General features: G+C 49.9%; 1 protein-coding gene across 1 annotated transcript in view; it reads right to left on the bottom strand.

Annotated features, from left to right (window-relative positions):
* Positions 1-12,551, bottom strand: part of LOC125941356 (retinal-specific phospholipid-transporting ATPase ABCA4-like) — a 67,348-nt gene that overhangs the window by 7,477 nt on the left and 47,320 nt on the right. The window contains exons 14-15 of the mRNA XM_049658417.1: positions 1,561-2,284; positions 344-501 (exon numbers count right to left, since the gene is read on the bottom strand). Of these exons, the coding sequence (XP_049514374.1) occupies positions 344-501; positions 1,561-2,284 (882 nt within the window). The remainder of the gene's footprint in view (positions 1-343; positions 502-1,560; positions 2,285-12,551) is intronic.

The following is a 12,551-nucleotide window of genomic DNA, read 5'->3' as shown; positions in this document are numbered from 1 at the left end:
ATGTATACATCTCCTCTTCTTCTAAATAATGAAGAAAACATGGCGGAAATCACCAGCGGCGTACCCTGCCTCGTTTGGCGTGCCTTCTCATCAGACTGATTGTTACCTTCGTTTTTTTTTTTTTTTTTACAAGCAGTTTTCAATATCAACTTATACGTACTAGGTTACTAGCTCCATCCAAACTTGGAGGTAAAGAGAGGCTCGTCACGTCAAGTTAGGAAGTAACCAAAAGAAAGGAAGGTTTCCGAATTTCACCCTAAGTATACCTTTGTTATATGCATGCCGGGAACTACCTGCATCGCATTCATTGCGCGTAAGTAATGAAACTGGTAAGAAGACGTGCCTGCTACCAGGATGGCGATGCGGTCGCAGACACCTTCGAAGTGGTGCAAGTGCTCGCACGTCAGCACAACACTGCTCGTGGGCCGCAGGAGTTCCAGGACGCGGCGCACCACGATGCGCGAAGGCGCGTCCAGCTCCGGCAAGTCGAGCAGGTATACTCTGGGAAGAGGCGGGTCGTTAGCTATCGCTCATACAAACAGCTGTAGCGTGGAGTGGCATTGCAAACAAGTGGAAAGATCAAGTGCCATATGAACACGGCATTGGAAAGGCTCCCGGCGCCACCATTATATTTTACCGAGAGCAATTGCCGCTTATACAGGAATATTAATGTACTTACACAGTCTTTCATCGCCTGGCCATAGGAGGCTATGGCCTGGCGGTGGCAGTGCAGCCGCGGCCTAAGTAAATCGTTATTCACCGTTCGGGGGAGCGCAGAAATGGGGACGGCACACACGGTGCTGTTTTTCGGTGCTGTTTTTCAGCGCATTGTTTGTCGTCTGTTGTTAGAGCGGTAGCTCTACTACTGCAGGTATAAAGCCAGAAAACGCCTGGTTCCGTAAATCTGACCTTCAACCTCAGCCAAGATCCAACTGGGACTTAGCGTGCTACTAACTGTAGGCGGCTGTTGCGCGTACGCTGCGTGGACGCCCATATCTTGAAAGCGATCTGCGATGTAGACAAACTGCGCGGTCGCGCGGGCCTCATCTTCAATGCGATCTGCGATGTGTACAAAGTGAGCCGAGTGCTGGTAGTTTCGTAGATTCGTTGTGGTTTCGACGCTTCGTTTGCGTTAAGTGAGACGCAGCATGGAGGTCAATTCGCTCGCTGCCGCGCCGAGCAGCGTCTGTATGTTCTCTTGTGGTGCAATTGTAGATTCGGTAGTTGCTGACGGCGCCGACTAGCGTCTCAAAGCGCTAAAACGTTCTCAAACCGCGCTATCGCTCGACAAACTTGGTTTAACCGCGTTCAACCACGGCAATTATTTTTTTGTGCTGCCCCAAACCATGATCTGAAGCAGCTTGACCAATTTTCTGCTATTTATAAAGGAAAAGCATTACAATTCCATGTGCATGTGCACTTCGTTCCGCACAGAGCAACCTTCAGCCTAACTCAGTGGCGCCGCCCTCTGCGCAAGTCAACAAAGACCCTTCACTTCAAAGAGCTCGTACGGTTCTTGTGGTGTGACTGCAGCAAGTTGGAATGAAACGCTTTGTATACCTGGGAAGGGACATAAGTGCCAAGGCCAGAGAGAGCTGTGTCTTGGCGCCCGCGCCGTACGACGCGATGGGCGCGTCTGGTTCGGCCAGCTCGACAACCCGCAGCGCACAGGCCGTGGTCCGGGGCACATCCTGCACGCCTCGAAGCGTGGCGAGCACGCATATCATCTCGCGTCCAGTGAGCCCGTCCACGAGGCCCCAATCGTAGGGGACGTAGCCGACGCTCTGCATCCACTGTCGGTAGTGGCGCGTGAGCGACAGCGAGCTCATGTAAGCGTCGCCGGACGAAGGGAACAGCTCTCCACCGAGCACGCCCAGAAGCGTGGACTTGCCCGTGCCGAGGACGCCGACGAGGCCCAAGCATTCGCCACGGCGCAAGGCGAAGCTGACGTCGTCGACGGCAAGCCGGGGCTGCAGGAAGCCGTACGCTTTGCTCAAGCAGTGTACGACGAGCGCGTGTTGGGCGAAGGCGCGCTGGTTACAGATGTCGTCGACCAGCTTGCGTTCCTTGCGCACGTCGGCGTCGACGGTGGGCTGCGCGTACTCGTAGGATTCGCGGCCCGTTTCCAGGTGGGACCAGAGGCGCTGCAGCAGGTCCGAGTCCAGGAAGGCGGCCGCGGCGAAGCAAAAGCACGCCTCCAGGAATAGCGCCGACAGCTCGAAGAAGCCCGAGTGGAAGCTCGCGCTCAGGGGCTCATCGACGCTGCGATGCTCGCGCTTGGGGTCTGCGGAGGACAATCGAACAGATTACGCCGTCTTGGCGCTCATGTAATCACACGAGATGCACTAAAAGAGCGCCAGCTGGGCTGTTGTTGCAGAGCCCGTCGAGGTTTTATACTGGCACTGCGCTCGTTCAGCCACTAGACGGGAAGTATCTTCGTGCTGCTGGTGGATTCAGATGCTCCTGAGGCTTTGTTTATTATACGCTGCCTTCATTGTCTTCAACGAAATGCATACTTTTATAAGCGCAGAATACTCTGCGAACACTGTAATCTTAACTGGGATTCATAGCGCTAAAACGACACAAGGACGAGGAAGAACACGGGACGAGCGCTAACTTTCAACAATTGCTTTATTGTAGTTAGTAAGCATATATATACTCACTGGGAAAGGCACTGCAAAAGACACACTGAAGGAAAGAAGAAAGGAAAAACAGTCATGTGGCTACTGTGCCAAAAGTGCAAGCTCTTTCTTGGATAAAAGAATAGACGGCGTGCTAACGCAATCATCACATCCTCTAGCTATCTCTGCTGCTTCGACAATTTCCCTCGTTATCTTATTCCTGTGGCGATACACAACAACAGTTTGTTTAAAGAGAGGGTAGCATGGTTCCTTCGCGTCACATTTTCTACAGTGGGCAGCCAGGTGCCCATCTATTGCGGTGCTCTCTACTTTATTATTATGCTCCGCCAGCCGCACGTTTAAACATCTGCCCGTCTGGCCCACGTAGTACTTCCCACACGAAAGTGGAATCTTATACACTACGTTCCGCGTGCACGTGACAAAAGGTTCCTTGTGTGTAGTAGTGCAAACAGGCTTCCGCTTCCTCGTAGGACAGCTCAGCCCACTCAAACTCAAAAGTTTGTTAGGTGCTGTAAAGACAACGTTTACACCCGACCGTTGCCCTACTTTTTTTAGGTTGTGGGAAACCCTATGAAAATAGGGAATTACAGCCACCTTTTGTTTGTCCCTTAGTTCTTTCTTCCTTCTTTCGTCATCCGCTCTCTGCTCTTCACTCAGGCGTGAAGTTGCCTTCCTTCGACGATGCAGGCTTTCAGCAACCGAGATAATGATGTGTCTCGGATAGTTCGCTGCTTCCAAGCGAACCACCTGCTTACTAAATCCTTCATCCAACATGTGGGTACAAGACTTCGAAAGAGCGCATGATAAGAATGAACGTACAATACTTCTTTTTATGAGTTTCGAGTGAGCAGAACCGTACCTTAAGGGCGGCTTGTTTGCTCTGGGCTCATACACCCAACACACGTGTGCAGCTTTAAAATGCAAACGCAAATCTAAAAACCTGATATTGCCCTGCGCAGGAAATTCAGTGGTGAACGTGAGTGGCCTAAAATACTCATTGAACGCGGCAAGAATGCTATCAACAGCAGGGTTTGAACAATCTAAACAGCAGTCTACAAGAGAGCTGGCCGCCGGATCAACACGTGATCTATCTACAAAAACCAAAAAATCATCCACATATCTAAAAACCTTAACAACATCCAAGTCCCCCAGCTGCGCGGAAATGGCTTTGTCACAACGAGCTAAAAACAAATCACTTAATACGGGGGCTATACATGAGCCTATGCAAACACCCTGCTTTTGCAGGTAAATGTTATTGTCAAATTCAACGAACGTGGACCTCAAATAAAATGATAAAAGCTCTAAAAACCTTGCCACACTAACACCACAAGTGTTGGAAAAAGGGACAGCGCCGTGCTCGTCTATTGCCGCCTCTACGCTAGAGAGCAAACCTTCATGTGGCAAAGAATAGTACAAATCTTTTATGTCGACCGAGAATGCAGTTAAACACTCGCTGTCAGATACATTTAAAAAATCGATTACGGCTGAAGAATCTTTGGTTAGGAAAGGATCCACCACCTCGAGGAGTCTCAGGTTAGTTTGCAGGAATTCCGCGACGCACTTCTGCCATGTCCCAGATTCGGAAACAATGACACGAAAAGGACAGTCATCCTTATGGGTCTTGGCGGTGAAAAACATTTCTAAGCAGTCTCCGTCAGTGCCATTGATTTTCTTAACAACATTAGCCAAATTAAGGCCCTTACACATCTGCTTAGCTCGCGACCTTACTTTCTTCAACGAAACGCGTCGAATAGGATTAAACACAGCAAGTACCGCCGCAGAAGCCTTATCACGGAAATCACCTTGCGTAAGCACTACGAATCCCCCCTCCTTGTCCGCGGGCAGGACACAGAGCCTGCGATCCCGCAGTGTAGCGGCCACCCGACCGATCCGCACTCCCGTGCGCTCTTGTCCACCACGAAGGAGCACGTTGACTCCTTGAGAAACACAGGACTCACGTTCCTCCAACGGCGCCAGCTTAGCCACATCATGGACACAACTGAGAAGTTCCGCGGCATCTTTCCGAGGTTGGACTGCGAACTTGGGTCCAAGACGCAGAATCCGGCGAACTTCCTCAGGAACGTCGGCGTCAACTATAGTGTGGAGCCTGTCCTCGCTAGGCGTGACCTTGCGGGACGCCAAGGGACGAAGGACATCCAGAACACTGCGCCAGAAGGTTTCGGTGGAAAACGCCAACAGCCTGGAGTGCTCCCGCCATTTCTGGTGGGCACGCCTAACGTCGTCGTCACAAAAGATGCTAGCATATAACCAGTCTCGGTAGAACGCAGCCTGTCGTCGCCACTCAGCTCGGAAAATCTTGCACAACCTTCTGCCATGGTTTAGAGACGGAGGGAACCCCCCAAGCATAGCCAGAATTGCAGGAGGTAAGATCCTGGATCGAACGCAGAAGGAGAGGGCCCGAGCTTGAACCTCGGCATAGGCCGCACGAGTAACCAAAGAACAGAGATCTGGAGGAACAGCATAGGAAAGGCCACGTGCCACGTGCCACGTGTCACGTGTCCACGTGTCACGTGCACGCGGAACGTAGTGTATACGATTCCACTTTCGTGTGGGAAGTACTACGTGGGCCAGACGGGCAGATGTTTAAACGTGCGGCTGGCGGAGCATAATAATAAAGTAGAGAGCACCGCAATAGATGGGCACCTGGCTGCCCACTGTAGAAAATGTGACGCGAAGGAACCATGCTACCCTCTCTTTAAACAAACTGTTGTTGTGTATCGCCACAGGAATAAGATAACGAGGGAAATTGTCGAAGCAGCAGAGATAGCTAGAGGATGTGATGATTGCGTTAGCACGCCGTCTATTCTTTTATCCAAGAAAGAGCTTGCACTTTTGGCACAGTAGCCGCATGACTGTTTTTCCTTTCTTCTTTCCTTCCGAGTTTTTTGCAGTGCCTTTCCCAGTGAGTATATATATGCTTACTACTGCAATAAAGCAATTGTTGAAAGTTAGCGCTCGTCCCGTGTTCTTCCTCGTCCTTGTGTCGTTTTAGCGCTATGAATCCCAGTTAAGATTACAATGACCCACCAACACGCCCAAACTTCTTCCCTGCTAACGTGCATTTCTAGTACCTTGGGCCTTTCCTATGCTGTTCCTCCAGATCTCTGTTCTTTGGTTACTCGTGCGGCCTATGCCGAGGTTCAAGCTCGGGCCCTCTCTTTCTGCGTTCGATCCAGGATCTTACCTCCTGCAATTCTGGCTATGCTTGGGGGGTTCCCTCCGTCTCTAAACCATGGCAGAAGGTTGTGCAAGATTTTCCGAGCTGAGTGGCGACGACAGGCTGCGTTCTACCGAGACTGGTTATATGCTAGCATCTTTTGTGACGACGACGTTAGGCGTGCCCACCAGAAATGGCGGGAGCACTCCAGGCTGTTGGCGTTTTCCACCGAAACCTTCTGGCGCAGTGTTCTGGATGTCCTTCGTCCCTTGGCGTCCCGCAGGGTCACGCCTAGCGAGGACAGGCTCCACACTATAGGTGACGCCGACGTCCCTGAGGAAGTTCGCCGGATTCTGCGTCTTGGACCCAAGTTCGCAGTCCAACCTCGGAAAGATGCCGCGGAACTTCTCAGTTGTGTCTATGATGTGGCTAAGCTGGCGCCGTTGGAGGAACGTGAGTCCTGTGTTTCTCAGGGAGTCAACGTGCTCCTTCGTGGTGGAAATGAGCGCACGGGAGTGCGGATCGGTCGGGTGGCCGCTACACTGCGGGATCGCAGGCTCTGTGTCCTGCCCGCGGACAAGGAGGGGGGATTCGTAGTGCTTACGCAAGGTGATTTCCGTGATAAGGCTTCTGCGGCGGTACTTGCTGTGTTTAATCCTATTCGACGCGTTTCGTTGAAGAAAGTAAGGTCGCGAGCTAAGCAGATGTGTAAGGGCCTTAATTTGGCTAATGTTGTTAAGAAAATCAATGGCACTGACGGAGACTGCTTAGAAATGTTTTTCACCGCCAAGACCCATAAGGATGACTGTCCTTTTCGTGTCATTGTTTCCGAATCTGGGACATGGCAGAAGTGCGTCGCGGAATTCCTGCAAACTAACCTGAGACTCCTCGAGGTGGTGGATCCTTTCCTAACCAAGATTCTTCAGCCGTAATCGATTTTTTAAATGTATCTGACAGCGAGTGTTTAACTGCATTCTCGGTCGACATAAAAGATTTGTACTATTCTTTGCCACATGAAGGTTTGCTCTCAAGCGTAGAGGCGGCAATAGACGAGCACGGCGCTGTCCCTTTTTCCAACACTTGTGGTGTTAGTGTGGCAAGGTTTTTAGAGCTTTTATCATTTTATTTGAGGTCCACGTTCGTTGAATTTGACAATAACATTTACCTGCAAAAGCAGGGTGTTTGCATAGGCTCATGCATAGCCCCTGTATTAAGTGATTTGTTTTTAGCTCGTTGTGACAAAGCCATTTCCGCGCAGCTGGGCGACTTGGGTGTTGTTAAGGTTTTTAGATATGTGGATGATTTTTTGGTTTTTTTAGATAGATCACGTGTTGATCCGGCGGCCAGCTCTCTTGTAGACTGCTGTTTAGATTGTTCAAACCCTGCTGTTGATAGCATTCTTGCCGCGTTCAATGAGTATTTTAGGCCACTCACGTTCACCACTGAATTCCCTGCGCAGGGCAATATCAGGTTTTTAGATTTGCGTTTGCATTTTAAAGCTGCACACGTGTGTTGGGTGTATGAGCCCAGAGCAAACAAGCCGCCCTTAAGGTACGGTTCTGCTCACTCGAAACTCATAAAAAGAAGTATTGTACGTTCTTTCTTATCATGCGCTCTTTCGAAGTCTTGTACCCACATGTTGGATGAAGGACTTAGTAAGCAGGTGGCTCGCTTGGAAGCAGCGAACTATCCGAGACACATCATTATCTCGGTTGCTGAAAGCCTGCATCGTCGAAGGAAGGCAACTTCACGCCTGAGTGAAGAGCAGAGAGCGGATGACGCAAGAAGGAAGAAAGAACTAAGGGACAAACAAAAGGTGGCTGTAATTCCCTATTTTCATAGGGTTTCCCACAACCTAAAAAAAGTAGGGCAACGGTCGGGTGTAAACGTTGTCTTTACAGCTCCTAACAAACTTTTGAGTTTGAGTGGGCTGAGCTGTCCTACGAGGAAGCGGAAGCCTGTTTGCACTACTACACACAAGGAACCTTTTGTCACGTGCACTCGGAACGTAGTGTATAAGATTCCACTTTCGTGTGGGAAGTACTACGTGGGCCAGACGGGCAGATGTTTAAACGTGCGGCTGGCGGAGCATAATAATAAAGTAGAGAGCACCGCAATAGATGGGCACCTGGCTGCCCACTGTAGAAAATGTGACGCGAAGGAACCATGCTACCCTCTCTTTAAACAAACTGTTGTTGTGTATCGCCACAGGAATAAGATAACGAGGGAAATTGTCGAAGCAGCAGAGATAGCTAGAGGATGTGATGATTGCGTTAGCACGCCGTCTATTCTTTTATCCAAGAAAGAGCTTGCACTTTTGGCACAGTAGCCGCATGACTGTTTTTCCTTTCTTCTTTCCTTCCGAGTTTTTTGCAGTGCCTTTCCCAGTGAGTATATATATGCTTACTACTGCAATAAAGCAATTGTTGAAAGTTAGCGCTCGTCCCGTGTTCTTCCTCGTCCTTGTGTCGTTTTAGCGCTATGAATCCCAGTTAAGATTACAATGACCCACCAACACGCCCAAACTTCTTCCCTGCCTCTGAGGGAATCTCGGAAGAACCTATAGTTGAACTAGTTCATGTTACGGTAGGCTGCTTTCGAAAATACTAAAGTGATCTCGTCACAAACCTGCCCAACGAAGAACAGCACAACACCTCGTACTGTCGTATCCGCTGGCACATCTTCACACAGCCTAAGGGCAGCTGTTCAACAACAAGAAAGTGAAGAACTCGTAGCGCTCATTTTTCAGTTAAGGTCACTGACTCCAACCGAGAAGCTAGCAATCTGCGCAAATTGAAAGGAAGATACACTGAAGAGGATGGAAAACTGGGCGAGCTGGTATTGGTTCATGGCAAATGATCAACAGCGCACCTAAATCGAAGACGACGGAAGACTTGGACACAACACAAGCGCTGTGTGGTGTCTACGTCTTTCCTCTTCTTAGTTTTCAGTACGCTGTTGATCATTTGCCTCGAAAAGAGCTATTTGGCACTGACGTGAGTCTGCGGTACGCTCAACAATTGCTTGAGAAGTTTACATTTCTTTGCTACAGACAGAGTACAAAGCGTTGGTGTCACTGCTAGGAAAACACAACCTGCGCGAAATGCCACACCGAGTGCAGCGCTTCCGCTTTCGGCTGATGCATTACTCCTTTACGGTTGATTATGAGCCCGAGCAGAGCATTAATTGCTACGTCAGGCGCCTTACCCTGAGTCTCTTACGAGACAACAGAGAAACAAGGCCTCCCTATTGCGCACGTTTCTTCATTGTCGTTGGAGCCCTGAGTACAGTTTGCTGGACAGTTTCTTGGAACGCATTGCGGGAGAACAGAAGCGCGACCCAGAATGTGCCGCGCTTATGCAATATTGTAAAACGCAATGACCAGAATAGTACAACATTTCGCAGAACATTCAGCTCTACCACCCAGAACGAGAAATGATCATCAAATGCCACGACCTTCTGCTGAGAGGCGGTGGTCATTGCTCCAAATATCGTTAGAGAAGTTATGTCTAGAACATATACGACATACATCATGGAATGGTTCGACGCCGAGCTCGAGCGCTAGAGTCAGTTTGGTGGCCCCGATTAACCGCTGCGATTGCTGAGAAAGTAACAAAATGCTGTAACCAAATGTGCCGTACACATGCTACAGCACACAAACGCATGCGGATGGTAACATTGGCGCTTTAGCCCATGTTGCCGATGGGCAAAAGAGCCCATGTTGCCGTCCGATACACTTGAATGCCCGTGGCAAAAAGTTGCTACGGACTTGTTCCGCCTGAACGGCAAGACTACGTTTCACTAAAGGACTACTGCTCTAAATTACCGGAAGTCGCTCCCTTTAGGTATCGACAGCTTTACAAGCTTTCATCGAGGTAATAAAAGGTACCTTCGCCCGACATGGGATCCCAGAGCTGCTGATTACTGACAACGGTTCCCAATTCGTTGCAGTATAATTTACAGAATTTGCTTCATACTGTGGCTTTAAGCATGTCACTAGAAGCCGCCGTTATCGTCAGGCCAATGTGAAAGCAGAAAGAATCGTCAGGACCATGAAATGTCTCCTGGAGGAATCAGACTACCCGTATCTGCCTGTGTTTCAGCCCCGCTGAGCTCTTGATTGGGAGGACGCTGCGCAGCCACTTGCCGCTACTGCCTGCAATCTCTGTGCACATTTTATTGGCTAAAATACTTGGAGGAAGACTGCCACAGCCGCACCAGGCAGTCGCACCAAACAGAAACAAGACTTCGACACTCGACACCAGACACGATCGCTGTCACTCCAGTATAGCAAGACGATGACGCCTGGCGGACCGAGTTCCAATGCACCGGGAAGGTCCCTCCTGGCCAAGTCGACACGCCGATATCCACTACAGTTCATACGGAACACGGACAACTGAGGCGGAACCTCAGAGATGCGATCCGCTTACCAGCAAACACAGCCAATAGAGCCTCTCTAGGCGGGAAAAGAACCTTGTGAAATGCTTTATGGCGGAACCTTTATTTGCCTAGGTAGATATGGTTATGCGCCGTAACAAGTGAATGCTCTGAGTGAAAAGAAAGGGTTTAGTGGTGTGCCTAGCTGCTAGAACGACATTCTGCAAGCGAAGAACGTACCTGGGGTGGGGAAAAGCGACAACACTACAGACAAATAAGCGCTCTCGTTTTGCAGTCGCCGACAACGAGTACGGTTACTTTCTCGGATGCCTACGGCATCCTACAGCCATGGTACCGTGCTAGCACGGTGAAAAGCGGCGTCCGTAACCTCACATGAAAACTATCTATAGTTTTCGCCTACTGCTGAGCTCACTTATTGCGGAATAACTGTATGTGTTAATTAACTACATAAAAAAACACGAGTTGACCAATGGCACTACCTACGAGCCTCGCTGGGTCAATATCTTGGCATTCTATTACGATGTGCCAAGTCGTTTCCGGGTTTTAACCGATGGCGTTTTCCGCTTTGCAGGTTTGCGGAGGCAACGGTCGTGTTCATGGTGGTGTTGATGGTGCTCCTGCTGCTCACGATGAAGCCGCAGATCCTGCCCGGATGGTCCTCGCTGTTTCCGGAACCACAGTACGTGCCTTGCGCAAAGCATCTACGCACTCGAAATGGAAGGAAGCATTCCGTTCGGGTTACAGAATTGCGGTATATATATCGTCACCACCATCATCATCTAACCATCATCGTCGGTAACGGAAGTCGCTATATTTATTTCCACTGCAGTACGAAGGCCTCTTTCTGCAACCACCTAATAATTAGCCCTTTCTTGTTCCAGCTGACAGCCCATCTTGTGCGGGCCAATTTTCCAATTTCATGACCACCTGGTTCTCTGCACATCGTCAACTGCATTTCCTTCCTCTTGGAAGGCATTTTGTAACTCTAACATACCAGTGCTTACGTATTGCATATCGCACAATGATGCTATACGAGCAGGCTATAAAAACACCCCTCTACTGTGTTCAGGCATTGGTGTTGACGATCTGGTGTCAACGCTACACGCTACAGTGCTAACACTACACTGCGTTTTGACAAAATCCTGTTTTAGAGCGCAGCTCTTAGGCGCCCGTTCCTGCATTGAGCGTCGGCGTTGGCATTCCTCGGCGTAATCCAACGAATGAGCACAGCTATGGATGAAAGAGGGAACGCGAAGCCCAGCAGAGGGTGAAAGACGGTGATAGCGAAGAAAAACGCGCGGAGGAAAGCGGAGGAGGAAAGTGTGGGGAAAGGGTGAGGAGGAAAGGAGAGTGCCGCACGGGACTACGAGATCGCGCCATTGCGGCGTGCGCGGTAATGCGCCGATGACGTCATTACTAAGGCACGCGGCGAGCGCTGGACGACAGCGTGCACCGATACCATATATGGAAACAAAGCGCTGGAGTGTGCTTCGGATATACATCGCATATGCTACTTCGCCAGCGCCACCGCCGCTAGGGAATGCGCATGAGAATGCGTTCCGCGCGAGACACACGTTCCCGTGTTTGTGCTTTCTTTCTGAACAATGAGCGACGCAACCGGTGGAATTCAAAACACCGGAAGAGCTGCGCTCAAATTTCGCATAGGTAGCATCGTAATCATGGGTGGATGTTTTACAGCGAAGCTGTATACCTCTACCAGCCAACGAAATTTTCGTGTCGTTGGCATAAGCAAAAAACGTCACGGTAAGCAAGCGGCTCCTGATCGCGCTCGGTACACGCTCGGCACGCGCTCGGCACGAGCGGGTGCCGAGCGCTCCCGCGTTTGTTGTCGTCTTCCACAGCTGGCTGCGTTGCCGCTCATCATTCCACCGTACAATTTCACTTATCTTCTGGAGTCGTAATGGGGAGGCCGCGTCGTAATGGGGAAGCGGTGCATCACTGCATTCTTCGCACCTCCCCAGGTTTCACGTTAGTATAGACCTGCATTTCGCTCAATGGGTCATTTGACACTTACGCATAAAATTTAATTCACCGCTCAAACCGAGCCTACGACTTAACTCGTGCTACCTGTAATAACTAATAAAAACTAAAACAGTAATAAAGGCTTACATAATGGCTAAATTGCTGAGGGAGTTAAAGAAAAACAAGATGGTTTCGCAACATACAGCTCAGCAATCGTTTTCAAAAGAAAAACCACAAAACAAGCATCAAAACCACATGGTAGATGATAAAGCGCGTGTGAACAATGAGAACACCCTCCGACACGTTCCGGTAAAGATTAGTTTGCAGCTGCTTCGAAAGGGGTTGACATC

The sequence above is a fragment of the Dermacentor silvarum genome, chromosome 11, assembly GCF_013339745.2.
Source record: "Dermacentor silvarum isolate Dsil-2018 chromosome 11, BIME_Dsil_1.4, whole genome shotgun sequence".
Taxonomy (NCBI): Eukaryota; Metazoa; Arthropoda; class Arachnida; order Ixodida; family Ixodidae; genus Dermacentor; species Dermacentor silvarum.
Note: the sequence above shows the minus strand (reverse complement) of the source record. Positions and strands in the feature narration are given on the sequence as shown.